The sequence below is a fragment of the Salvia miltiorrhiza genome, chromosome 8 (genome assembly GCF_028751815.1).
Source record: "Salvia miltiorrhiza cultivar Shanhuang (shh) chromosome 8, IMPLAD_Smil_shh, whole genome shotgun sequence".
NCBI classification, from domain to species: Eukaryota; Viridiplantae; Streptophyta; class Magnoliopsida; order Lamiales; family Lamiaceae; genus Salvia; species Salvia miltiorrhiza.
Window position 1 is genome coordinate 53677951 of NC_080394.1, and position 26631 is coordinate 53704581.

A 26631-nucleotide genomic window follows, 5' to 3' on the forward strand; every position below is an offset into this window, starting at 1 on the left:
ACAAATATATATTTATTGTATATATCTTGATATGCACATATGTTGCTACATGGGTATATTTTTAACAAATATATTGCAATCTCCTAGAAAACAAAGATTGACTCACCACTTAAAAACACAAAGTCTTCAACAAGTCACTGAATTATGTGTTGGTTCTGTTCTTGATCAAGTAGACCACTTGATTTTCATTTCACCCCAATCATTTTTAGGCACTCCTAGAGCTCTCCAGACAGCTTCAGAAGCATCGACAATGTTGTTGGGGCACGGCGGCTGGTAGTCGTGCTCGTCATCGCACCCCACAGTTGAGTCACACTCATCCACCACCATGGCAGCCACACTCTTCCCATTGCCATGAATGGTGATGTTCTGGAAGCACCTCTTCATGTTGTTGAACCACCCTGTCGAGAGAGCCACGATGGGGGTGTCGTCCGAGTGGTACTTGCCATCACACTCTGCCGGCCCTCCACCGTCATCACCTTTCCCGAAGCCATTGATAGTCAGGACTGCTTTAGTCCGGCCAGTGACGGGGGGCGAGCACTTGTAGGTGTCGTAGTACTTGCCACTTTCACAGCAATCGGAGTCGTGGTCCTGATTGCATTTGTCTTTAGGAGGTTTCTTGCCCTTGATCTTGCCACTTGGTTTGCAGGTTTTAGCTCTAGCATCGACACTCGAGCTCAACGACATGATCAGGACAGAGAAGAGCAAGAATGACAAGGTTTGGTTTCTCATTTTTGCTTCTTCTTCTTCTTACAGATTTTTCTTGCTTAATGGTGTGAAGTTAGATTTGTTTCAAGCATATTTTTATAGTGCTTGATAGAGTTAACGACAGTTTTATGTGTTCGAGGATTCTCCTTGCTGCCATAAACAAGGAATCCTTGTCATTTTCCCAGCTTCTCAGAAATATGTGGACAGTGAATCTCTGCTTATGATTAGTAGTTTATTGAATTGTTTGATTCCTTTACAGCCTTGGTGGAATCTTGTAAAATATCTAGTTTTTGATTGGAAAAAATTCATGGGAGAAAGCCATTTTCTCAAGCTTCAGACAAGCTGTGTAAGATTAGGAAAAGCTTCATAGAAATGAACAAGAACTACAGTGATTAATCCACAGCATTTTGAACAACTGTGTTTCTTAAGAATTTTGATCATGGATGTGAAAATAAGTGAAAAAACTGCGATTGACAGTATGTTTATGACAAGATTTGCCAAGTTTTATTATTACACCATAGTTTTACATATGTTTCACAGCAGTTAAAAGAGATTAACATATAAAACATTAAGCATCAGACCAAGTGATATCCAGCTCCCCCCAGTCGCCTTCGGGAACCCCCAAGGCTTTCCAGACAGCCTTTGAGGCGTCGACAATGTTGTTAGGACACGGTGGCTGATAATCGTGATCCTCATCACATCCCATGGTGGAATCACACTCATCCACCACCATTGCTGTCACACTCCGTCCATTGCCACTTATAGTTACGTTGTTGAGGCATCTGCTCCCTCCGCTGTACCAACCAGTTGATAGGGCGACGACTGGTGTGTCGTCAGAGTGGTACTGATTGTCACATTCTGATGGGCCGCCTCCGTCTCCACCCTTCTGGAAGCTGTTTATGGTGAGAACTGCCTTCGTGCTGCCAGAAACGGAGGGGGAGCATTTGTAAGTGGTGTAGAGCTTCCCCTGTTTACAGCAATCGGAGTCGTTTTCCTGGTTGCATTGCCCCGGAGGTGGCTTCTTTCCTCTGATTTTGCCACTCGGATTGCAGGATTGAAGACGGCCCTCCAACACCTGAGCAGCGAGGACGATTAGCAAAGCAAAGATGGCTATTTTTCTGAGGTTCATCATCTTGTATTAGATTGCTGTATGTTTGATGCTGAAATGGGATGGTGAGATCTGTTTATATAAGTATTTTTGAAGTAAAAATGCCAAGAAACTGCTCAAGGCATTCAACTTCAAACCAAATTATCAGTGCATAATGTGACAGTTAGAGGCATCATTTCTTACATTCAAAATTATTTGCACATAGTTTACATTATCAGTCAAAATAAATTTTGGCCTATATTTTTCATGATAGCTTAAGCTTTATTTCTTTAGAAAAACTTTCCTTTATTAGCTTTTGTTTAGTCTGTAACAAAAAATAATGCACTAAAAACTTAGAAAATCATCCAAAGATTCTGAGGTTGCACAAAAAACAAAAAAAAATGTACAGTGCTGATAACCAACAGAAATTTCTCTCTCTCTCTCACTCTTTGTGTGTGTGTGTGTTTTTTTTCTCTGGTTTTGAAGATAAAAAGCAATCTTTAATTTTGAAGATAAAAAAAGCATCATCAATACTTGATTTTATCTTTGTAAGTAACTTCATTTTATTGTAATGATAAGATAGAGTTCATATGTTTTAGACATTCATACTGTTTTGTTCTCATTTAACTCTCTTTATCTGAAAACTCAACCAAACATAGTTAAAAAATTCCAGTATTTCTCTGTTTTTTTTAAAAAGAGCAGCTCCATATTATCTAATTTGTGCAATTACCAGATCAAAATAAAGATTTTGATGCCACATTTTTACCTTTTTTTAACTCGATAATTATCTTTCAAGAACCGTTGTGAAGATGGTTACACGTCCAACGTTTAGGCCGTCATATTAATGGAACAAGAAATTTATGCAAAGAATAGAAGTTTGAACAAACTGCATTATATTTACATTCTTGATATGATTCAAGAATTCTCACAACATAATCTTACAATGACATAAAAACTGGATCAAACACATAAACTGAATTAGGCATCAGACCAAGTGATATCCAACTCTCCCCAGTCACCTTCATCCACTCCCAATGCTTTCCAGACGGCTTTTGAGGCGTCAACGATGTTGTTAGGACACGGAGGCTGGTAGTCGTGGTCATCATCGCATCCCATTGTCGAGTCACACTCATCAACCACCATGGCAGTCACACTCTGCCCATTGCCACTGATGACAATGTTCTTGAGGCACCTTGATCCTCCGGTGTACCATCCAGTCGAGAGCGCCACAACAGGCGTGTCGTCAGAGTGGTACTTGTTGTCGCACTCTGATGGGCCGCCTCCGTCCCCACCCTTCTGGAAGCTGTTGAGGGTCAGAACAGCCTTCGTGCTTCCAGAAACGGGGGGAGAGCACTTGTAGGTGGTGTATGACTCCCCTGCTTTGCAGCAGTCAGAGTCGTTCTCCTGATTGCATTCCCCCGGTGGTGGAGTCGTGCCCTTTATCGTGCCACTCGGCTTGCACGACTGGAGCCTGGCATCGGAGGGATATGCTGCAAGAAAGATCAGCACAAGGAGAAGTCCTCCTAGATTGAAGTTCCTCATTTTGGATTGATGTTGGATATATTGCTTTTGAATTATTGATCAAGAACTGGATAATTTGATGCAAATTAGGATGGAATAATCTGATTATATGTATACAGGTTTAGGCAGTGGAAATGACAAGAAAGTGCTCAAACAGCAGTGAACTGATAATTTATTAATTATACTAATTAAGAATTAGTTACTTAGCCATAAGCATGGACTAAAATCTTGTCATATTTTCATTTATGTCATTTGATAACACAGTGTGGAAGCATATAAACATATACTAATAAGAAGATAGCATGCATTTCTGACTTCTGAGTCGATTCTTTCGCCTTTTTATTGCCGGTTAGAGATCCAATCAAGGCTGCTGAAGACAGAACATAACCTATCTCTATTTCCATCTCCATCATCAGCATTTAAAAATTTAATTTTATTATTTCAGTTTTGACAACAACAATGGCATTTTTCTTGTGGTAAACCTCTATATAAACTCATATTTTTCACTCCCAATATCAAGAAATTCCTCTGCTGAGCTAAAATTGGTATCATGATGAGGAACTTGAGCTTGGGAGCACTTTTTCTTGCACTAATATTCTCCCCTCATTTGTTAGAAGCTCGGCATCAAACCTGCAAGGCGAGTGGCAAAGTGAAGGGAAAGAAGCCGCCTGAAGGATACTGCAACGAAGACGACAACATCTGCTGCAGAGAGGGGAAATATTACACTACTTACAAATGTTCTCCACCAGTGTCTGCAGCCACAAAGGCAGTTCTCTACGTCACCAGCTTTGAGAAAGGCGGAGATGGATATAAGCCATCCAAATGTGAGCACAAGTACTACTCAGACGACACACCTGTTGTCTCTCTGCCTACCGGATGGTACAGTGGAGGGAGAAGGTGTCTGAACAACATCACCATAAGTGGTAATGGGCGTAGTGTGGAAGCTATGGTGGTTGATGAGTGTGATTCCTCCAAGGGATGCGATGCAGGCAGCGATTACCTCCCTCCGTGCTCTAACAACGTTGTTGGTGCGTCTTCTGCTGTCTGGAAAGCGTTGAAGGTGCCCGTGCAAGACTGGGATGAACTGGACATCACCTGGTTGGATTCCTAATGACAACTTGTGCTTTCATTTCTTTTTGTTGCATTTTCAATGTATGGTTTCATGTGGATTAAGAATAATTTTAATGATGTCATAATTTCCTGTCTCAATCTTCTTTAGAAAGTTCTGCAGAATCAAAGTTAAGCAGTAGATAGCATAGAACTAATCTCAGTTACAACAAAACAATGTATTTATCAATCCTTTGTCCACATTAAGCTTTGGATATGAGAGAGAAAACTCTTCTGCTTCGCAGAGTTTTGAAGATTTCAAGTCGAGGAAGGGTTTGAATTTTTCAGATGAATTATGTATTACAAAAACCATACAAGTTACAGACAACAAAACCATGCTCAAAGCAAAAGGCAAAAGCAAGTGACAAAAAAAAAGTGCTGTTGTTGGCATATTAAAAGGAGTAATTCAACCATCAAGAATTATATTCAAGAAAACTTTCTCTTCTTCAAATTATGATACTTTTGCCAGAAAGATTCAGTTTTGATGGGAGATGTATGCCAAAATAGTAGTTTTCTCAAGATTCAGACGATCTTTGATAGCTTTAAGACGAATGAGACAGTTTTTCTTTTCCAAGAGAGTAGAATTACTTTATGTAATAAAAAGAGAAATGGTGATGAAATGTATAACAGTTTAGGGCAGTTCACGAGTTATCAGTTTCACTCTGCTTCTCAGAAACATCGATTTCTCAGAACAGAAATAAGCAGGTGTGTGCAAGAAACTGCGCGTTATATTTCAACAAAAGTGCAAAATATATTCATAAGATGATTTACAAAGTAATACAACATATTCTTACATCATTCAAACAAGCATCAAGCATCAGACCAAGTAATATCCAACTCGCCCCAGTCGCCTTCAGGAACACCCAAGGCCTTCCAGACAGCCTTTGAGGCGTCAACAATGTTGTTAGGACACGGTGGCTGATAATCGTGATCCTCATCACATCCCATGGTGGAATCACACTCATCCACCACCATTGCTGTCACGCTCCGGCCATTGCCACTTACAGTTACGTTGTTGAGGCATCTGCTCCCTCCGCTGTACCAACCAGTTGATAGGGCGACGACTGGTGTGTCATCAGAGTGGTACTGATTGTCACATTCTGATGGGCCGCCTCCATCTCCACCCTTCTGGAAGCTGTTGATGGTGAGAACTGCTTTCGTGCTTCCAGAAATGGGGGGAGAGCATTTGTAAGTGGTGTAGAGCTTCCCTTGTTTACAGCAATCGGAGTCATTTTGCTGGTTGCATTGCCCCGGAGGTGGCTTCTTTCCTCTGATTTTGCCACTCGGGTTGCAGGATTGAAGTCGGCCCTCCAACGCCTGAGCAGCAAGGACGATTAGCAAAGCAAAGATGGATACTTTTTTGAGGTTCATCATCATGTATTAGATTGCTGTATGTTTGATGCTAAAATGGGATGATGAGATCTGTTTATATAAGTATTTTTGCAAGAAAAATGCCAAGAAACTGATCAATGCATTCAACTTCAACTAAATAATCTGCTCAAAATATCTTAAGCTTAATTTACATTATCAGTCAAAAATAAATAAAGCTTCTCATCCACTCTCTCTCAAGCCACAGACTGATATTTTGGCCTAAGTATTTCATCAATGGTTGAGATTCATTTTTCTGACTTTTTTGTTTTTATTATGAGTGTTTTTCAAGTCTTGATGCATCATTGTAAAGTTACTGATTCTTAATTACTAGAAAAACTGGATCATCACAGACAAATTATCAGTTCACTGCTGTTTGAGCACTTTCTTGTCATTTGACTCATTTCTAGTGGCTAAACCTGTATATATATAATCAGATTATTCCATCCTAATTTGCATCAAATTATCCAGTTTTTTATCAATAATTCAAAAGCAATATATCAAATATCAATCCAAAATGAGGAACTTGGAGGATTTCTCCTTGTGCTGATCTTTCTTGCAGCATATCCCTCCGATGCCAGGCTCCAGTCGTGCAAGCCGAGTGGCACGATAAAGGGCACGACTCCGCCTCCGGGGGAATGCAATCAGGAGATCGACTCCGACTGCTGCAAAGCAGGGGAGTCATACACAACCTACAAGTGCTCTCCCCCCGTTTCTGGTAGCACGAAGGCAGTTCTGACCCTCAACAGCTTCCAGAAGGGTGGGGATGGAGGCGGCCCATCAGAGTGCGACAACAAGTACCACTCTGACGACACGCCTGTTGTGGCGCTCTCGACTGGATGGTACACCGGAGGATCAAGGTGCCTCAAGAACATTGTCATCAGTGGCAACAGGCAGAGTGTGACTGCCATGGTGGTTGATGAGTGTGACTCGACAATGGGATGCGATGATGACCACGACTACCAGCCTCCGTGTCCTAACAACATCGTTGACGCCTCAAAAGCCGTCTGGAAAGCATTGGGAGTGGATGAAGGTGACTGGGGAGAGTTGGATATCACTTGGTCTGATGCCTAATGCAGTTTATGTGTTTTCTCCAGTTTTTATGTCATTGTAAAATTATGTTGTGAGAATCCTTGAATCATATCAAGAATGTAAATATAATGCAGTTTGTTCAAACTTCTGTTCCTTGCATAAATTTCTTGTTCCATTAATGATGCATGATTAAAAAGCATCTGTGTCACGGCCTAAACATCGATAAACCTATGGATCCTATTTGACCATAAACTTAAAATGACCATCAATTTACAGATGAAATATAACAGAAGTAAACTCAAGCATTGATGATGGATTTCTTTCTGATCTTCAAAATTAATTATTATTATTTTCTCTGAAAAAAAGGTTTTTTCTGTTTGAACAGTTATTCACCAAGTTACCTAGTTATGCAACCTTAACATCCAAAGCTTCTTTCATGTCATACAAGAATTATACAAAGGAAAATCTGTGAATCATTCTATATATTTGTTGGTTAAGCTTCTTAGCATGAATCCATGGGCTAAATCTTGTCTGAAAATAGGTTTTTTGTCTGATTATGCAGTCCCTTTCATCACTATTAACCCATTACATATTATTACCATGTACTATTAGCTTTCCGTTTTTAGTAGATTATTTCACCATGTTATTACCAGTTGGAGATAAAATCAAGGCATGCAAAAAACAGAACATCTCCATCTCCAACTCAACTGTTTAAGCTTTGGAATTCATAAAGAAGACCGTTGTCAATTGGCATAATTAAAAGATGAATTTTAGAAATTAAATTCAACTATCAAGAACCATATTTTATACAAGAAATGTTTCTTGATACCAATTATTTAAGCTAGCTTTAAACAGTTTGTCTTCAGTAAGAAAGATAGAATTGTTTGATGTAAAATGAAGAGAAATAGTGATGAATGGTTATCACTTATCAGAAACATTGATGCTTTCCTGCAAGAAACTAGTGATTTATATAGTTCAACAAAAGTGCAAAATAATGAACACCAAGACTCAAAGTAATATTCATACGAGCATAAGATGATTTACAAGGCGATACAACATATCCTTACATCATTTAAACAAGCATTAAGCATCAGACCAAGTGATATCCAAGCCGCCCCAGTCGCCTTCAGGAACCCCCAGGGCTTTCCAGACAGCCTTTGAGGCGTCAACAATGTTGTTAGGACACGGTGGCTGATAGTCGTGAACCTCATCACATCCCATGGTGGAATCACACTCATCCACCACCATTGCTGTCACACTCCGGCCATTGCCACTTATAGTCACGTTGTTGAGGCATCTGCTCCCTCCGCTGTACCAGCCAGTTGATAGAGCGACGACTGGAGTGTCATCAGAGTGGTACTGATTGTCACACTCTGATGGTCCGCCTCCGTCTCCACCCTTCTGGAAGCTGTTGATGGTGAGAACTGCCTTCGTGCTGCCAGAGACGGGGGGTGAGCATTTGTAAGTAGTGTAGAGCTTCCCCTGTTTACAGCAATCAGAGTCGTTTTCCTGGTTGCATTGCCCCGGAGGTGGCTTCTTTCCTCTGATTTTGCCACTCGGGTTGCAAGACTGGAGACGGCCCTCCAACGCCTGAGCAGCGAGGATGAGCAGCAAGACGAGAACGGCTCCTTTTCCGAAGTAATTCATCTCAAAGCTCGGGTTCTTTAAGATTAGTATTGGAAGAATGAATGTTGGTTGCAGAAATGGGATGCAATTATATGTTTATATAAAGTTTCCAGCCTTAAAAATGCCAAGAAATTGATCAAGGCAGTTGATTGAAACCAAATCATGTCTGAAACATGATGAGAGAGAGAGTAATATATCCATATGAAATTGCTTGAATTTGCCGTTTCAGTTGATCTTTCCATGCCAAGACTGATACATTGGCCTAGTCTGCTAAAATTCCACATCTCTCAACATTTTGTGTGAGAATCTTTTATAAAGATTTGATTACTACTTTAGTTTTAATGACAGCAATCATCGCAGTCCGTGCCCTTAATCTTGCCATTAGGCTTGCATGGTTTAGCTTCAACCCCATGCAATGCAAGGCCATGGTGAGAAGAGAGAGAAGCAGAAGGAGGAGAGAGAAAGCCTGATTCTTCAGCTTCTGTTTGTTGTTTTTGGACTATTAACTCTGTTTCTTTGAATTTACTCTCACTACAAACATATTGTTACTGCTCTACACATTGAAAACATCGTACCAGTAAACTATAATTAACGGTGTTTGTTGTGTCTGTTGCTGATGGACATGTAAAATCTATCTATGATTAAAATGCCAAGAAAATAATCAAGGAATTTGAGTTATACCAAATCTTCTGCTAATTGTGAATGTAGTAAAAAAGAAATGGTACTTTTTGGCCTATCGTTTGGGCGTTTTCTTAAAAATATCTCACCCTAAGCATAATTATAAAACAATAAACATGGTTTGGTTTCATTTTTTTTCTTATTTATGGCCCGCAAAAATTTTCCGATGACCTATATTTGACGTGTTCCGGCCAAGTGCCATGTCATTAGTACACGTCAGCATTAAAAAAATAAAAGAAAAAAACTTGACATCAATTTTTGGACCAACGTTTGGGCGTTTTCAAATATATCACACCCTAATCATTTACAAAACAATACTCATCGTTTCATTTTTTTTCTTATTTGTGACCCGCAAAAATAATCCGACGATCGGTATTTGACGTGTTTCATCATTTGACGGTATTTGACCTAGATCATTTATAGACATTGCACTCCATATCTCAACAACAAATAAAATTTATAACAATTGAGAAAAATGAATGAGAGAACAATACATGAATCTCTCACTCCAGGACAAATCTGTCAAAGTAGGAGGTAAGACTGGGGTCTCAAGACCGATAGCTTAAGCTTTTGGAAGTCATGAAATGATGATGGCAGGTCGCTTAAACTCTAGGAAAATTTCACAAACACACATATTATTATCCACAGAGTGATACAGACACAATAACAATAATATCGATGATTCTTATTTATATTAGTGCATATAATACTAATGAAACGTCAAATGGTGGAACACGTCAAAAATCGATCGTCGGATTATTTTTGCGGGTCACAAATTAGAAAAAAATGAAACGATGGGTATTATTTTGGAAATTTGATTAGGGTGGGATATATTTGAGAAAACGCCCAAACGATGGGCCAAAAACTGATGTTAAGTTTTTTTCTTTTATTTTTTTAATGCTGACATGTACTAATGACATGGCACTTGGCCGGAACACGTCAAATACCGGTCGTCGGAAAATTTTTGCGGGCCATAAATAAGAAAAAAAATGAAACGATAGATATTGTTTTGTAATTATGCTTAGAGTGGGATATTTTTGAGAAAACGTTCAAACAATGGGCCAAAAACTAATATTTACCCAAAAAGAAATTTCGAGAAAAATAAAAGGAAAATGAAGTTTTGTTATAACTTCTCAAAATCTAATTAAGCAGGTCAAGCTAATGTAACAGTCCTTGCCATGGGTTCTGAAGTCAAATATTTTGAACCCTCCATCGGAATCTCTCTTCATGTTGCAGACAGATGATTTGGTTTAAATCAACTGCCTTGAGCACATTTTTGGCATTTTTAAGGCTGGAAACTTTATAGAAACATATAATATCATCCCAATTCTGCATCCAACATTCATTCTTCCAATACTAATCCTAAACAAAACCGAGCTTTGAGATGAATTACTTCGGAAAAGTAGCCGTTCTCGTCTTGCTGCTCATCCTCGCTGCTCAGGCGTTGGAGGGCCGTCTCCAGTCTTGCAACCCGAGTGGCAAAATCAGAGGAAAGAAGCCACCTCCGGGGCAATGCAACCAGGAAAACGACTCCGACTGCTGCCAGCAAGGGAAGCTCTACACCACTTACAAATGCTCTCCACCCGTCTCTGGCAGCACGAAGGCAGTTCTCACCATCAACAGCTTCCAGAAGGGTGGAGACGGAGGCGGCCCATCAGAGTGTGACAGTCAGTACCACTCTGATGACACTCCAGTCGTCGCCCTCTCCACTGGTTGTGTCACAGCCCACTATCCCAATGACGGGTTAACCGGGGTTATGACTTGGGGTGAACAATAAGAAATGGAAATGGACAATTACTTAACATTAAAGTATATGGAAATGTCACTCATAGATAAAATGCTAGGATCATATATGATTATTTGGATACTTATAAAACATACACATAAATGAGAACTGATTAAGGTGGATTACCCAATAACACGTATCCCAACTTCATAACATAGGGCTATCCTAATCAACGTATTTTGCAGCGGAAAACATGTGAGATATACATATGAAGATGTATACTCAAGGTTACATTTCTTGAAATGATCAAAGGAACACCCGCTCAACATCATTCCATTCCATCAACTGCTCAACCTGCACATTTAGAAATACATGCAGGGCTGAGTATAAAAATACTCAGTGGGCATAGCCGAAAATACAACATGCATACATATATAAATTGAACTGCCATAACAGTAACACACAGGGGTTTTCTTAAATGACCTGCGCTTACTAAAATATTTCTTTCATTTTCATAAAGTCGATCGGCCGATCATTTTCCTTCATATGATCCATATCTGTTCCTTTCTGTCACGCGCCGGGAAGGAGGCCTCCTTACCACGGACGCCAAGACCGGTCGCAAGCGACTCGCGGTCTCCATAAGTGTACACGTTAACCCTAGCTAGCGACCTTTGTCTAGCATAGGATCCCAATTGGATTTCCTTTAAAGTTGGCGAACCAACACAGATAGGATACATATAAAAACATAAACATTTTTGGCAGTCAATCATTTCATAAACATTTCATTTCATTTCATGAACATTTCATTTTCATTTCATAAGAGTCATTTATCATTTGGGCATAATAATAAACTGAAATTAACAGTTAAAATCATCTCATGCATATATTCGTATAAGAGGCCTACGACACGCAGGGGATCTCTATATACGTATAGTAAAAGTAATGCCCACCTGGATAGGCAAAGCCTGAAGATCATAATCACATAACCTGTCTTGGGAAAACAGTGCTAATCCCCTTGGTCCACAAAGCCTACAAGAAATTCTATTCTTAATAGGTCTCCTTGAATCTAATCTTAAGTCATGGTGTAGTGCTTAACATTCTATGATTCACTTAGCCGGGTTTTTAATGAATAAATAATTAAAAACATTTCTCTTGAGTTAAGAACACCAACAATATTCTTACTCATCTTTCTTTAATAATTGGAATTATAAATAAAACCAATTAAATCATAAATACTTTTTATTTCATGATGCAAATGAAATGTCATGTCATGCTTAGCATATGATAAGTAATTACTTAAAATATGCACTTAATAATAATTTAATATTATTATAAAAATTATCCTTTAAATAAATTAATCAAACTAATAATAGTTCAATTAATTAAAAATAAGAAAGCCCAATTTAATTAATTGAAGGCAATCCAAAGTCTTTAAAAATAATTAATCAAACTAATTAATAGTCTAATTAAATAAAATAGGGAAGCCATTTAAATAGATGAAATAGAGCTCATGCTTAAATAAATAATAGCCCATATAAATTTAAAAGATGAGGCCCAACTCAATAAAATATGAATGGCCCAGACTGAATAAAATAAATCGGGCCCAGCTAAATAAAATTAAAAATCGGCCCAAGCTTTTAAAAATCGCAGCCCAAATCTATTTAAAAATCGAAGCCCATCACTCATAAAAATCGGCCCAAATACTCGGCCCAAATAAGGAAATAACAAAGCCCAACCTTTAAAATTTTCGGCCCATATGCTCAAGCCCACTCCAAAGCCCAACACCCCCAACCCTTCTCTATCTTCTCCCTATCAGCCGCACACCCTCTCTTATCTCTCATCTCACGACTGCTCTCTCTCCCTCTCGACTGCTCTATCTCTCCCTCTCGGACTCACGGCCGCACGCCCACCACTCCCGGCGGCGAGCGCCGCTCCGGTCACTTCTCCCTCGAATCCCCCTGCTCTCTCTTTCCCCCTTGGCGACGACGAGTGCCGCCGCCTCCCTCGGCCTCTCTCTCGGCGACTGCAGCAGATAGGCTGCCGCCGATTCTCCCTCCTTGGAAACGGTGAGATCGTCGCTCCCTCCTCCTGGAACTCCGGCGAACGACAGCTATATGCCGCGCTGCCTTCACCTCCGGCAACCGCAGCGATGCCACGGCCGCCTCCTGTTCCTACCCGACACCTACAATGACCAGCCGCCCCCATCAAACTCCCAGCGACAAACGACGAGGTTGCTGCCGACAGCAACAACCAGCCGCACCGCCGTGGAAGCTCGCCGGGGAGCAGCGACAGCCGCTGACGACACTCGGTTCTCCCTCCTCAGATCGACGGCAGCAAGGCCGCCGGCCGTCACCCCTCTTCGGTCTCCAGCGAGCAAAACAGACGGCCACCACCGCCGTGCCCTAGCTACTGCCTCCATCTTCCCTTTGTTCGGTCCGACAACAGCTAATAGCCACCGCCGTTGCCGCCCTGACTCCCGACTCTCACATCCCTTCCTCGCAGACACTCTCCAAGCAGAGATACCCCACGAGTTCTATTCTTGTTTTAGTTATCAGTATTTTCATTTCATGCACATATCTTATGTTCTTATGGAGCAGTGATTGGTACACAAATAAACAAAACATAGGCAACAAACTATCAGTTCTTATATCTCATTATCTGTATTCTCATTGTATGAAACATTTACATCTCGTTGTCTTTATTGTTATGTAAACTCAGTTATAGATGGACATATGAACAAACATAAAGCTGTATATGTGTGTGTTTACTGCTATGAATTGAAGAAAAACCTTGAGGGTTACTGATGGTTGGTGCTTGGTGCTTGGTGGCTTCTTTTGTGCGTTCTTGCCTTCTTGAATGCAGATGAGAAAAATGCAACATGTCTTTTGTGTAGAATGAGTAAAGTCTCTTTGGTATGAGTAAAGTCTCCATGATTTGATATAATTGAGATATGTCAGAGAGGTGTGGAGAGTAGGTGGGAGAAGGGAGGGAGTAGGTGGGTGTAATAATAGGTATTGATGGTAGGGATTGAAAAAGTCATGATGATGATGGCAGTAGAGTGGCGGATAGGAGTTGTAGGGTGTAGGTGTAGATGGGAGTAATAAAATAAAATAAAATAAAAATCTTCCGGGTTGTACTATGAAAACTGTAATAATCGTTCAGTGTTCGTTAAATAAAATAGTTCGTGTAAATGATCGATGCTCAATTAAATAAATATGTAATGCATATAAATTTAATAACTAAATTTACAAATGTTTTTGTAAATCATTTGTGTTGGAATTAAAAATAAATTCTTTTTCTCATTCCGGCGTGAATCATCTTAAATCTAAGTTCAAAATAAATTCTAAATTTAACTCAGGGAAACGGGGTATTACAGGTTGGTACAGCGGAGGGAGCAGATGCCTCAACAACGTAACTATAAGTGGTAATGGCCGGAGTGTGACAGCAATGGTGGTGGATGAGTGTGATTCCACCATGGGATGTGATGATGATCACGACTATCAGCCACCGTGTCCTAACAACATTGTTGACGCCTCTAAGGCCGTCTGGAAAGCCTTGGGGGTTCCCGAAGGTGACTGGGGCGAGCTGGATATTACCTGGTCTGATGCTTAACAATACTGCTGTAAAATATGATGTAAAAGCATGGTGTAATACTTAGCAAATCATGTTATGAACAAACTGTTAATTGCAGTTTTCACTGTTTTTCTGCATCCATGATTAATCAAGTAAACACAACTGCTGAAACTACTATGTGATTAATCACTGTAGCTCTTGTCGTATGTATGAAATTAACTAAGTATCTTGCAAGATTCAACCAACCAAATTAGATTCTGATAAGGTATCTATTACTTTCAATAAAATAATAATCATAAGCAAAGATTCACTGTGCATATATATCTGACAACCTAGGAAAGTTACAAGGATTCCTTGTTCATGACAGCTAGGGAAATCCTAGAACACATCAAACTGCCAAAATTGTCGTTAGCTATGTTTTCAGCAGATGATGATTGCAAGCACTACAAATATACATGTACCACCAAAAGCTAAAAGCAACAGACTTTAAAAATCTATTACAAGAAGAGGAAGATGAGAAATCATGCCTTCACATTCTTGCTCTTCCTGCTCTTCTTTGTTCTGATCGCGTCGTTGAGCTTGGGCGTCGATGCTAGACCTAAAACCTGCAAAGCAAGCGGCAAGATCAAGGGCAAGAAGCCTCCTAAAGGGAAATGCAATCGGGACCACGACTCCGAATGCTGTGAAAGTGGCAAGTTCTACAAGACCTTCAGATGCTCACCCGCGGTCACTGGCCGGACTAAAGCAGTCCTGACTCTCAATGGCTTCGGCAAAGGAGATGATGGTGGAGGGGCGGCAGCGTGTGACGGTAACTTCCACTCTGACGACACTCCGATCGTGGCACTCTCGACGGGGTGGTTCAACAACAGGAAGAGGTGTTTGAAGAAAGTTGTCATCCATGGCAATGGGAAGAAAGTGGTTGCCAAGGTGGTGGATGAGTGCGATTCGTCTGTGGGGTGTGATGAGGAGCACGACTATCAGCCGCCGTGCAACAACAACATCGTTGACGCTTCTAAAGCTGTCTGGCAAGCTCTAGAAGTGCCTGAAAAGGATTGGGGTGAAATGGAAATCCACTGGACTGATGCTTGACCAAGAACAGCACTGAGATAGAATTCAGTGACTTGTTGAAGACAATTACTTTGTGTTTTAAGGAATAAGAGTTTTAAGGAATAAGAGTCTGTATGTGGTCAGAAACAGTCTTTGTTTCCAAGAAATTTGCACTACTTGTCAAATAAAATGTATAATCTGATACATATTATAATTATGATACTATGATACATATACCAACACAAACACTTTTTTTTTGGCTTTCTAGCAGAAATCAGAAAACAAGTGATACCACCGAACATATCCATGAATTGAAGAACAAGAAACAGGAAGCTCTATTATACATGGAATTGAGTTTCTGTAACCCAAAAAAGAAAAAAAAGTGGCTTGTTACAGCAAAGAAACGGCTGTATACACACTTTTGTACACTTTAGAAACCCATAAGAAACATAGCTAAACTACATGAATTTGAGGAAGAGACATACTGGAATCTGATGGCTTACAACATGCTATCAGTCCTGGCAGGGAGGCGGCGGAAGAAGTTGAGTGGTGCCGGAGGTAACTTGTGCCGGAATCTCGGATGCCTCATGGAATATAGTCCAATCATGATAATCAACAACTGGAAAGGCACAACATATAGCACGGTGGCGGCCACGACACAGAAGATCATGAACAGGACAGTTGCGCGTGGGTCTCGCCAACTCAGCAGTGCCTGGATCCTCTCCCCTTGGGATGCTATGTCACCTACCACTGTCTGGATTCTTCCAGCAATGGTTCGTAGTCGGTCATACCTCATCCTGACGAGATCTGAGCCTCTTGAGGTAGGGAATGTGTCGAATTCCTCATCAAGCTCATCAGAGTGCACAGTGTCAGCGCAGGACAGACGTATGTTCATGTGAGGTGGATACTTTGGCCTGAAGCGGTAGTTCCAAAGCCCGATGAGGAACATGTAGAGGAACAGCGTGGGCAGGATCAGTTCCGGGAAACAGATGAGCATGATGAAGAGAACATGCACTAGTACAGTCGTGATCGGGTTCTTCCACAGGGAGACTTCCTTGAACCATCTCCCAACAGCAAACAATCCATTGAAAACAGACATCAGCCTGAAGAAATTAGCCTTGCTACGCCTCATGCTCCAGAGATGTGAGTCAGCATCGTTCATGTACTCAACCACTTCTCGTCTGAGAGGGGGCTCTGCACGGCTCAAACGTGCTGCCACTATATTGACAGCTTGGTGGCGCAGCATGTCAAGCTGCACCATTGTCAACGGCATCTTATAGTGCATTTTGGGCAAGAGCGGTTTGGAATACAAGCACATCATGTCAGACATTGATGAGCATGTGAACCGAATTGCCAAATGCAACTCTCCCATTTTCTTGACACCGGAGGGATGAAGCACCAGCAACGGGTACGAATGAGTATAGACTCGGCCAGTTTCAAGAGTTGAGACTCGTATCCTAACTTTACCTATCTTCAGATCTCTGTGACCATTTGAGGCCCTCTCACCAATATGACCATTATCGAAAACACCAACTGTAAGAACGGTGGCTGGATCAGAAACTTCCCAAGTATACTGCTCATTGTATTTCGGATTTAAGCTGTCTGTAATTGTCCTTGTTCTCACCCACTTCTGACCATACTTCGCCACACAGAAAGTATCAGAAGTGCCCCGACCTTTTACCGTCTTCATGGGGGTAATAGCATCAGCACTCAAAATGCCAAGCTCCAGAAGGCCAATGGGTGGCTTCCATAGCAGCTTAGCTGATGGTCGGAGATCACTGCTATAATGTGTGGATTCATCAAGCACGTGGTAGCCCCCGTCAAGGCAAACACGGAGATGGATTCTACTAGCAAACTTGTCTTTCTTTGGCTCCTCAGTATCAGCTGAACTTTCTTTGTGTAGGTTAAACCATCGAGAGTGAACAATTCGGTCATCAGCTCGCCGTTCAACTGTTGTCAGTGGTATGAAAACCTTACCAAGAACCTCATCCTTGTTTGGACCCACACGATCTTCGACTGAAAGTATCAGATGGTCATCAAAAGGTTCAGCAGCAACAAACATCAAATCTTCATTCCATGAAGCATTCATACTATGTGATTGGACAGGTTTCGTCTTTAAAACTTGGTTGCCAATCTGTGCCTTAACATGTACATTTGCAATACGATGTTTGTCACCCATGACCAAGTCCTGTGCCTCGATCACATTACATCTCACATACCATAACCTCGGTGAGATGTAGACTTTTGAGCGAATGTGGGTGGAGGCCACCGAGCTATCAACTGGACCAGCTGCATCAGAGTGCCAAGCTTCAGAAAAAGCCTCATCGGCTTGTGTGCCCATCCAGACAGCTAGCATCAATTCACCTTTCTTTTTCCCACCCTTCTTGTCCTCAAGTCGATACCATTCTGGAGCCAACGGACTGTCTGGTGGAACTCGTGTGGGAATCTCACGGAGATCAAATCGAACACTGCCAATGACCTCGTCTTTCAGTGTGTCCTTATCTTTAACAGCGACTTCTAGAACTGATGATTGTATTCTGTCCTTTGAAAAGGTGAACACAGTGTTCCACTCTGGACTTTGGTTTTTTTCGAAATGCTTCGTGACTCCTTTATAGTTACCGAGCTTCACTTCTACATACGGGTCAAGACTCCCAGTAACATCCTTGGAAGGAAGATCATGAGCTCGAACAACTCTAACAAATAGGAACTGCATAGGCTCGACAAGATCATAGATACCAGACGGCTTGTCTGAACGTCTAACTCGTCCTCCAATGACCTGGCCCCCTCCAAGAAAAGGGCTCGTTTCTTTAAGAGAAAAATCAGCAGGATGCAAGGAGGAATTTGCATACATGCCATATGCTTGTGGTACCTGAGGGTGAGACCTCATTTCATCAACTCCGTAAACATTTGATTTCTGGGAGCCCGTAGGAGGAGGCTGTTGTCGTTGGCTACTTGAGTTAGGAAGATGGAAAAACGTGCGTATTGACCCCCTTTTGCCTTTAGCCGATGTGCCAGAGACGGCCTCTTCCACTTTCTCAGAAGGCAAATGATCGGCATGGCTGCTTGGATGCACGCTTGAATGTGAAGACGAAGAAGCTGTCTCAGGAAGAGGCACTGAAGGTCTGATAGAGGGATCATTCGTCACAAATACTTTCATGCCAAGCTCACCTCTTGCACGTGTGAATAAATTCCCCTTTTCCAATGGATAGTTAAATACAACGGCATCAGCATGGGGAATAAACGATGTACTGGTTAATCTAACCTTTCCAAGGGAAGATTTTGACTTGGTGGTTATGTTGATGTTGTAGACGTGAGCCTCAAGGATGAGATTGTGCAGGTTATCAGGATTCGACACATTGAAATAGAATGTCTCATTCCAGAATGGGTTGAGGTCCTTTTCTTTTACCGTGGTGTGGAATCTCTGACCATCAAAATGAAGCTCCACGAATGGACTAGACGAGCCCTGCCCATCTTTGGGCAAAAGGTTGTGGGCTCTTACAACCTCTACACCTAGCTTGAGATTGCTCATGGGTTACGCCACAAAGCACCAATGTCTTGTTTTCGGTGAATTCAGCAACCTGCTCGTGAAAAGGAGGAGCAACGTCGAGTGATGATGAAGTGTCAAAAGAAATACCACCTGCATTTTTAGAGACAGGACATCTTTTTTCAGTACCAAAAAAAACAATGCTGTTTAGCTAACAAAAGCTGTTCAGCTTAAGAGTTTTAAAAATATAACCCGACCCCTCGGAAGAGAGATAAGAACTATTGATTTTGCGGCAGTGAAAGTGGTGAGCGCTAAAGAATCAAGAGCAATTCACAGTTATGACACTAAAGTCTAAAGCTTCGTTAAAGCTCATATCAACAACGCATAACCTCCATCATCCAGCAATATTTTTTTTTATATAAGGTAAATGCGATAACAACATTTGCAATACTAATCGTTCCAAAACAAAAAAAAAAAAAAAAGTCAGAATAGAATTCCTACAAAAACATCAAAATCTACATGTTCAACATCATCCATCCCTAAACATCCACTTTTTTAATCCAGCAATATGTCAGTGCTAATGCAACTCTAAACGCGTCATAAAAAGAGCAGCAAAATGTGTGAAAAAAATCATTCTTATTCGACTCACTCACAAAGATTATAGTATTCAGTTTCATCTTATTTCTCTAGACTCAAACAAGAACATATGTCAAAATCAAATTATTGATTCATTAACCAGAAACCAAGAAACATTGAATTTAATCACACATTTCCACTTTCCACAAAGAGAACTTTAAGAACTATAGGTATCTAATATCTGAACCCATGTCAACCTACGAGGCTGAAATAAAGAACAGAATATCCCAAATTCCGATTTTTTGTTCAAAAAGAGCTCCACTTTTTTGTTATATTCCATTAGCTAAAGAACTGTATTACTTTAAATAAAATTCCCACTTTCAACGAGATTTCTGTTTATATCATAACTAATCATCAAAACAAGAAACTCATCAATAAACCCAGATGAGCAAGGTTCTTGAAAAACAATCACACCTTCAAAATCAAAACTTCATACCCACATAAAACCACACACACGAAACCTGGAGTCTTTACACTACAAATCAAAAACCCACCATACATAACAATACAGCCTCTCAGAAATAATATAGAAAGCTAAACCAAACAACAACAGGAAGAAAAAAGGAACAGAGAGATAGAGAGAGAGAGAGAGAGAGAAACAGGAAAAAAAAAAAAGGTACCTGTTATCAAGTTCTTCCACAGACAGCTGAAAAATCCTGACTTTGAAAACAAAGGATCACGAGCTTCAAATATGCAGATCAAAAACGAGCAAAAAGAAAACGGTGAAGAAGAAAGAAGACGAGGTGAGAGATGGAAAGAATTTATGGTGTTGAAGAAAGGGGTTGAAAGTCTAACAGTAGTAATAATGGAGAAGCAGGGCTCCTGTCTATATGCATAATAAATATAAAAGGGAGTTAGAGAGAGAAGAAAATTCAAGGAAGAAGATGAGCAAGAAATGAGAAAGTGGAAAAGTCTTGGACGTATACTGTTGTCTGTTTCCAACGTACGTGTGTGTGTGTGTGTGTTTTCATGTTTCTCTTTCATTCAACGAGAGCACATAAACAATGTAATTTTATTTCTTCACACAATTATTTTATGTATTACTATTTATTAATTAATTAATTTCTAAAAAGGATGAAACAGAGATTAGCAATTCAGCATACGCGTCGAGGGTCTTCGTTTACACGACATGAAACTAATTTTGATGTTTATAGTATTTATTATTTGTGATCGTATCTAAAAAAATAGTTGTGTTAGTGTTACTATTGTTTTGACTCCTTAAGAACTTTATTATATAACTTATTATAAAATGTTCGTGTAATTTATTTTTTTAAAAGACTTTCAAAATATTGTCCTGTCGCGTAGTATTATTTATTACATAATAATTAAATAATTTATTATTATGTTGTTTTTTTTACTTGGGGTGGTTGAGGAGGGGGAGCAGAGGAGTTTGAACTTGAAACCTCACTGTTCACAGACAGAAGATCACACCGCTTAATGTTCCCTTAGAGACTATTGTTTAGAATAAATATATGTCGCATACAAATTTTCTTTATTTGATCATGTATTATAATTTCATATCTTGTTTATATATGACATACTTGCATTCATATTCGAGTCATGTCTGTCGAGATATAACTCAATACGTATTGTATTCTATAAGATTAATTGTTAAAAAAAAAAATCATTGGTTCTTACCCAAATTTGATTTTAAGCATATTTTATAAACTTTGCAGTATGACTATTGGAAAAATATTGTGACATGGTTTTTTTTTTCGAGATCCAACAATTTCTTAATTAAAAAATTATATCAAGGTATTTTGTAAGTTACTGAAAGTTTTGAGATGGGTTTATTTTGCAATAAAAAAATTAGATTATTATTGCGATAATTTTGAAATGTGTGGAAAATCAAATTTTGGTGTATCCTTTTGCAATTAACTCTATTTTATAACATCCGAACTATTTTATGAGAAAGTTTTTTACCTAAAATTTATTAATAAGATTGGACTACCGGGGCGCAATAATGCTAATTTCGATAATATCACTATATTATAATATTTTTTTTTATTCGACTATATTATAAAAATTAATATAATAATGTTCTGAAAATAGACTTTTTACCGAAGACAACTCTGTTTAATTTTAAAAATAGAGTTCTATTGTATAAATTGTACGTGGAGTATAAAATGGGTACGAATGGAGTGGATTACCTCTGGAGTCGTTTTCACACCAAACCAAACAAAAAGCAGTTACAACTTTACCAATATAAACTCATTAAATTATTATTTAAGGTGTTACATGATTTTCATAATGACGCGTTTCTATTGTTAGGCAATTTATTAAAACACGGCCAACCTTTAACGAATAGTATGAATTTTCTAGTGAACTTCTTAATAACAAATTTCGATTTAGTTTTGGACAAAATTAAATAAATTCGGTTTTTTTCTTCTAAAATGATCGAGTAAATGAGTGGCACGTACGATAGCAACCGTTTCTGATAAATTTAGCAATCTAAGTTAAATTAGTTAAGAAATCTGTAGAGAATTTTGCTTCTTCCACATTAAATAATACTACTGTCTTGCTTTCACCACTACGAGTCTAAAATTAAATTTCAAGAAAGATCATTTTTTTTCTTTTGGCCAATATAAATTGCTTCAGTATAGAACTTATTATGGAAAATTGTTTCCCTTTTGACCAATTCATTTTTTTAGTCACTTTGACATAGTCGAGTCTCAGTATTATATTTTTATAGTTATAGGCAAAATAAATTATGAGGTCACTTAAACCTTTTCAATTTCATCACTTTCCTTTCAATTTTATTTTTTCTTTTTTGTCACATCACCTTTCTTCTTTTCCATCTCTTGCCATTTCAATTTAACAAAATAAAATAAAATGTAAAATTGAGGTGGCAAAATGACAAAAGGTGAAAAGGGTTTCCCAAAGTTATCATTTTTATAAAAAGAATAAAAATACAAACTCAAAAAAGAATTTACACAGTTGCAGCTAAATGGAAGCACGTTTTAGGGGGAAAAAAAACCCAAGATTCTTAAAATTAAATGATTTAGGCTTCTCAAACTTTTGTTTGATACAATTAAACGTTTTATGTTTCAAATATGTTATAAATGAGCCATTAAACTTCCAATTGTTTCAATTGAATCACTGAACTTTGAATTATGTTTAAATTTCAAATGACTACTAACTACCCATAACAAGTCCCAATGAGAACACAATACAAAGTTTAAGAACTCAATTAAACCAAACAAAAGTTAACATATCCAACTCCAAATAAGAGAGAGAGATTAATCATGCATTAGACATTTGATTAAACTTCAAGTGCAAGCAAATAATATTGTTCACATATAATTCATTATCCATAGAGTGCCAAATACTGAAAAGCATATTGGTTCACCTGTCAATATCATTTCTCCTTTACCCCACATTTTTCACAAATAAAGACACACATATAACCACATTCTTCCCATTAACTAGTCCGTATTGCATGATTAAAAAGATCATAGTAGATATCAAAGGGCCACAAATAAACAAGAAAAATCAGTGTTAATTCAACAGAATATACTGACCGTCGGATTAAAGGGAGCAGCGATTTTCAGACGCCCCATTACTTGTTGAGGGACCGCGCTTTTTGCATCTGGTCCAGCCAATACTTTCACAGAGACAAACATATCAGTATAACATATTGAAAATGATAACACAAAGAATCGATCACACAGCATCATCACCTTGATACGACCACTCACCACAGTAGCAACCATGAACTATTTCTGCAAGTTGCTAGCAAATTGTCTCATTTGGTCTCAAAACCATAAGTAAACAGAGAAAAACGAATATAAAGCAACAATCTATCTATTTCTACTACCCAGTGATGCTAAGCTTTCCTCAAAATGACTGTGCCAGCATATAAAATGGACAAGTAGGCAATCAATTTCCAAAGATATGGATAGTAAGATGTCAAGAAAGTAGAACAAGATTATATACAATTTTTCTAATTTATATAATACTAGGAACAGGGCTGTTCCGTTCATATTCTTACAATAATCTACATACTTATGGATTTAATTAGAAAATGGGAACAGTAATCCAATTTGTACTCCCAGAAAGATAATTAGTTAGCCAAAACCAAAACGATAACCATCATCTACCTAGCTTCTTACTGCTAAATTTAACTGATTTGCCATACGTCATTTACGACAAGAATTAAGATACTGATCTGATCAATCAGATAATTTGGTCATCGAGTCCAGTGATTTGATAAAGCATTCCACATCTTCAGGAGTAAACCAGTCCTCTTTCATCTATACATCACAGAGCAGAAAGTGACCCAGCATGAGACCTTGAAGCAAAGGGTTTCTTTTAAAAGACGATAAAATGAAATAATATGAACACTTACAAAGTGTGTGCAGCCTCTTGAGAAGCTAAAATTATCACGAGCAGTCTTTAGGAATTGATATATGTAGTAGAGAACAAAAAATCCACACTCATCACTGCTTTTCTGTTGTGGCACCTGGAATCATGCACCCAATCAAGTGAGTCTATATACTGAACTGAATATTGAATATTAGGTACTTGGTAGATTAGTAATGTGACCTTCGGAATTAAAAGAGGGAGTTTCCTGATTAGTTCTTTATTCTCTGGCCGTTTTTCTGTTTTGAATATGTCAAAGACAAATCTGTAAAGAAAATATAGAGGAAAACTATAAGTACATATCCTACAAAAATACTTCACGTCGAACAAAAGAATAATGTACTTTCTAATTCCAGATTCTAGCTGCTTAGCATGTGCCTTTTGCAGTGAATCTAGCAACAACATGCAGCGACGTTCAGATTTTGCCTCTGAATTTTCACCAAAGTGGCAGAAGATCAAAAGAAACCAATGACCCCTAGCAAATTGCAACATTAATGAGTGAACCTCAAGAAATTAATATATGCAACAGCATAACCTCTTAAGGAACAATCATAAATTCATAATGATAGTGATTTTATCACAACATGCAACCACATACCACTGAACAATTGGAACAAATACATATTTTTTCGAGAATATGTCCTTTTTCTTAATCCAACTCAACACTTTGGTTTTGTGTGTTCCTTTAGCATGCAAGGAAAACCACAAGGAGTCAAGATAAGTAAAACCCTTCTTTTCTTCTTCTGAAAGTTTTCTCCACATATTCCTACATCATCCAAAGCAACAGGTCAGATGATAAAAAAATATAAGATTGAATTAGTTCCATACAAAAATAGGAGAAATCATATCATACTCTATGTGGATTTCAAACTTTCCAGAGCTTAACTTCCCCGTCTCCTGACCCTCGGTGGTGCTACCACGCGGCCTCCTCAGTACTCGGCCATTACAAACAGATGTGTATATGACTACACAATCACTTTCCTCTGTCTCTGCTTTCAGTTTGCATCTCACGTCCCGAGATCTGCTGCTTGCCTTCGCAACGCTTCCAACCCGTTTCCCTAATCAGTCATTACAAGGGCAAACAGTTACATCCACAATATTTTTCAAATATCCAAAGCAAGCAGCATATAAAAAACAAACAAATTGAGAAACATACCAGCATCTAGCTCGGCTGTTTTTTTCTTCCTCCTAAATCCCCTCATTGACCTCCGGCAACGAGGAATCTTATCTTTATCAAGTAGATCATAGAATTCTATCCTACGCTGGATGGACTTATAAATTGGATGTAAATGATAACAACCCTTTATATTTTTCAAACTTCCAAATTCTTCTGCAAAATCAAATTCAGTCATCAGTATATACAAGACAATTCCGAATATAATACACTATGGGGGCGTTTACTTTGCATGATTGAGTATTTTTTATCCTCGAGAGTAGGATTTCTCCAATCCCACCCTTTCCATGGGATATGAATCAAGCAAAATTAGCTTAAATGACAGAAATAATCAAGGGCCTTGAGATATCCTAAAGTTTCAACCCATCTAAGTAAACAAGGAATTACCACTAACTATTTTTATCTATCAAGGCTAATCCTCCAAATTAAACGCTCCCTATCTGTAGATGCTACACCTCATGAGCTATATGTTAAGTCTACCAAATATTTACACACATTAATCTGTTCAATTGTCTACTACATGAACAGTAGAGTAGATATTACATTTAGCATAATACACACCATTTGCACATATAGTGATATAGATTGTTAATATGCCTACTAATGGATCATAAATACAACATCGAGCACAGCACAGTTCATCACATACAATGATACAACACCTATAAAACCAGCTGCTAGTCGTCGTTGAAACGAAGACAAGCAATATTTCACACAAACAAAATTTCAGCAACAACGAAACATTCATGTAATGAAACAAGAGTAAATCGAGAGAAATTCATCAACCGAAACCCTCACAAAAACTTGCATTTTGAAATTAAGCTCAGAAATCAATTTTTGCACGCTTTCTCAAAACTCAACAGATGAATTGAAGTGGATAATTCATCATGCTCGCGTGAAGTACCAGAAAGGACGTCGTCGGAATGATCTGTGGCGAATTCAGGCTGCTTTCGCTTCGACATTGCCGTGGCTCAGAGTTCTCGATGATCGAAGAGTCATTTTACTGAAGTGTGTGTTTATATTCAATTTTGGCATTCAATAGATGTGATGTGACTATAATAAAAATTAGGGATGTCAATCAAGCCAGTCCACCGGGTTTTGGGCCAATCCTATCGGGGGTGCGGGTTAATTGGGTTGGAGATTTTGTCGGGTTATAAATTTTCAACCATAACCCTAAATGTTCGGGTTTCGAGGTAGCCCATCGGGCTAGTCGGCTTAAATGCGTAAAAATAAAATAATTATTTGTATTTTATTATTTTTAATGATCTAATGTATAATGTATAAAATATACCTAGAAATCAAAGATATAATTATATAGCAAGCATGAAATGCAAAAATATAAGATATTGAAAAAGACATCAAGATTACATAACATATAAAATAAGTTGGTAACAATAAAATGTTCAACTTTGTTAACGAAAAAATAATAAAATATCCAACAATAGTTTGAATTCATAGAATCAAAGCATCTCAGAAATACAAAAAAGTGAAATGATAAGACTTTA

General features: G+C 38.8%; 6 protein-coding genes, 2 long non-coding RNA genes and 1 pseudogene across 8 annotated transcripts; 2 read left to right on the forward strand and 7 right to left on the reverse strand.

The window, feature by feature from the left end:
- Positions 1 to 128: 128 nt before the first annotated feature.
- On the reverse strand, positions 129 to 1967 carry LOC130999116 (uncharacterized; annotated as a pseudogene).
- A 739-nt stretch (positions 1968 to 2706) lies between these two features.
- Positions 2707 to 6168, reverse strand: LOC130999117 (putative ripening-related protein 1). The gene is made up of 2 exons (XM_057924616.1): positions 5237 to 6168; positions 2707 to 3256 (listed from the first exon to the last, which is right to left on the reverse strand). The coding sequence occupies exons 1-2, from the start codon at positions 5795 to 5797 to the stop codon at positions 2771 to 2773; spliced, it is 1047 nt and encodes a 348-aa protein (XP_057780599.1). The 5' UTR covers positions 5798 to 6168; the 3' UTR covers positions 2707 to 2770.
- On the forward strand, positions 3364 to 7120 carry LOC130999119 (putative ripening-related protein 1). Its single transcript, XM_057924617.1, has 2 exons — positions 3364 to 4411; positions 6370 to 7120. The coding sequence occupies exons 1-2, from the start codon at positions 3864 to 3866 to the stop codon at positions 6860 to 6862; spliced, it is 1041 nt and encodes a 346-aa protein (XP_057780600.1). The 5' UTR covers positions 3364 to 3863; the 3' UTR covers positions 6863 to 7120.
- A 695-nt stretch (positions 7121 to 7815) lies between these two features.
- On the reverse strand, positions 7816 to 8529 carry LOC130999121 (kiwellin-1-like). Its single transcript, XM_057924619.1, has one exon. It carries the CDS (start codon positions 8465 to 8467, stop codon positions 7904 to 7906), a length of 564 nt encoding a protein of 187 aa, XP_057780602.1. The 5' UTR covers positions 8468 to 8529; the 3' UTR covers positions 7816 to 7903.
- A 1462-nt stretch (positions 8530 to 9991) lies between these two features.
- LOC130999122 (uncharacterized) lies at positions 9992 to 15721 on the forward strand. Its single transcript, XM_057924621.1, has 3 exons — positions 9992 to 10836; positions 14227 to 14456; positions 15027 to 15721. The coding sequence occupies exons 1-3, from the start codon at positions 10509 to 10511 to the stop codon at positions 15510 to 15512; spliced, it is 1044 nt and encodes a 347-aa protein (XP_057780604.1). The 5' UTR covers positions 9992 to 10508; the 3' UTR covers positions 15513 to 15721.
- LOC130999123 (uncharacterized) lies at positions 10893 to 13763 on the reverse strand. The gene is made up of 2 exons (XR_009093419.1): positions 13640 to 13763; positions 10893 to 11879 (listed from the first exon to the last, which is right to left on the reverse strand). It is a non-coding gene; the product is annotated as an uncharacterized LOC130999123 (long non-coding RNA).
- Positions 15722 to 15759: 38 nt separating the features above from the next.
- Positions 15760 to 20571, reverse strand: LOC130999120 (FT-interacting protein 3-like). Its single transcript, XM_057924618.1, has 2 exons — positions 20211 to 20571; positions 15760 to 19107 (listed from the first exon to the last, which is right to left on the reverse strand). The coding sequence occupies exon 2, from the start codon at positions 18997 to 18999 to the stop codon at positions 15970 to 15972; it is 3030 nt and encodes a 1009-aa protein (XP_057780601.1). The 5' UTR covers positions 19000 to 19107; positions 20211 to 20571; the 3' UTR covers positions 15760 to 15969.
- A 2258-nt stretch (positions 20572 to 22829) lies between these two features.
- Positions 22830 to 23431, reverse strand: LOC130999125 (uncharacterized). The gene is made up of 2 exons (XR_009093420.1): positions 23271 to 23431; positions 22830 to 23194 (listed from the first exon to the last, which is right to left on the reverse strand). It is a non-coding gene; the product is annotated as an uncharacterized LOC130999125 (long non-coding RNA).
- An 87-nt stretch (positions 23432 to 23518) lies between these two features.
- On the reverse strand, positions 23519 to 26254 carry LOC130999124 (probable ubiquitin-like-specific protease 2B). The gene is made up of 8 exons (XM_057924622.1): positions 26031 to 26254; positions 25109 to 25282; positions 24806 to 25010; positions 24551 to 24718; positions 24296 to 24427; positions 24136 to 24217; positions 23939 to 24052; positions 23519 to 23843 (listed from the first exon to the last, which is right to left on the reverse strand). Exons 1-8 carry the CDS (start codon positions 26086 to 26088, stop codon positions 23763 to 23765), a joined length of 1014 nt encoding a protein of 337 aa, XP_057780605.1. The 5' UTR covers positions 26089 to 26254; the 3' UTR covers positions 23519 to 23762.
- Between the last annotated feature and the right edge of the window lie 377 nt (positions 26255 to 26631).

What these genes read in the sequence shown, in the direction of transcription:
- LOC130999119 (XM_057924617.1), top strand. Translation starts at nt 3,864, where the DNA reads ATGATGAGGAACTTGAGCTTGGGAGCACTTTTTCTTGCACTAATATTC. An exon ending in GATGAACTGGACATCACCTG is followed by an intron (nt 4,412 to 6,369) that starts GTTGGATTCCTA and finishes CTCCGATGCCAG; the next exon opens with GCTCCAGTCGTGCAAGCCGA.
- LOC130999117 (XM_057924616.1), bottom strand. Translation starts at nt 5,797, where the DNA reads ATGATGATGAACCTCAAAAAAGTATCCATCTTTGCTTTGCTAATCGTC. An exon ending in TGGATATTACTTGGTCTGAT is followed by an intron (nt 3,257 to 5,236) that starts GCTTGATGCTTG and finishes GCCAGGCTCCAG; the next exon opens with TCGTGCAAGCCGAGTGGCAC.
- LOC130999121 (XM_057924619.1), bottom strand. Translation starts at nt 8,467, where the DNA reads ATGAATTACTTCGGAAAAGGAGCCGTTCTCGTCTTGCTGCTCATCCTC.
- LOC130999122 (XM_057924621.1), top strand. Translation starts at nt 10,509, where the DNA reads ATGAATTACTTCGGAAAAGTAGCCGTTCTCGTCTTGCTGCTCATCCTC. An exon ending in AGTCGTCGCCCTCTCCACTG is followed by an intron (nt 10,837 to 14,226) that starts GTTGTGTCACAG and finishes GGGGTATTACAG; the next exon opens with GTTGGTACAGCGGAGGGAGC. An exon ending in TGGATATTACCTGGTCTGAT is followed by an intron (nt 14,457 to 15,026) that starts GCTTAACAATAC and finishes GCTAGACCTAAA; the next exon opens with ACCTGCAAAGCAAGCGGCAA.
- LOC130999120 (XM_057924618.1), bottom strand. Translation starts at nt 18,999, where the DNA reads ATGAGCAATCTCAAGCTAGGTGTAGAGGTTGTAAGAGCCCACAACCTT.
- LOC130999124 (XM_057924622.1), bottom strand. Translation starts at nt 26,088, where the DNA reads ATGTCGAAGCGAAAGCAGCCTGAATTCGCCACAGATCATTCCGACGAC. An exon ending in AACAGCCGAGCTAGATGCTG is followed by an intron (nt 25,011 to 25,108) that starts GTATGTTTCTCA and finishes ATGACTGATTAG; the next exon opens with GGAAACGGGTTGGAAGCGTT. An exon ending in TCCCTCTTTTAATTCCGAAG is followed by an intron (nt 24,053 to 24,135) that starts GTCACATTACTA and finishes GCATGATTCCAG; the next exon opens with GTGCCACAACAGAAAAGCAG.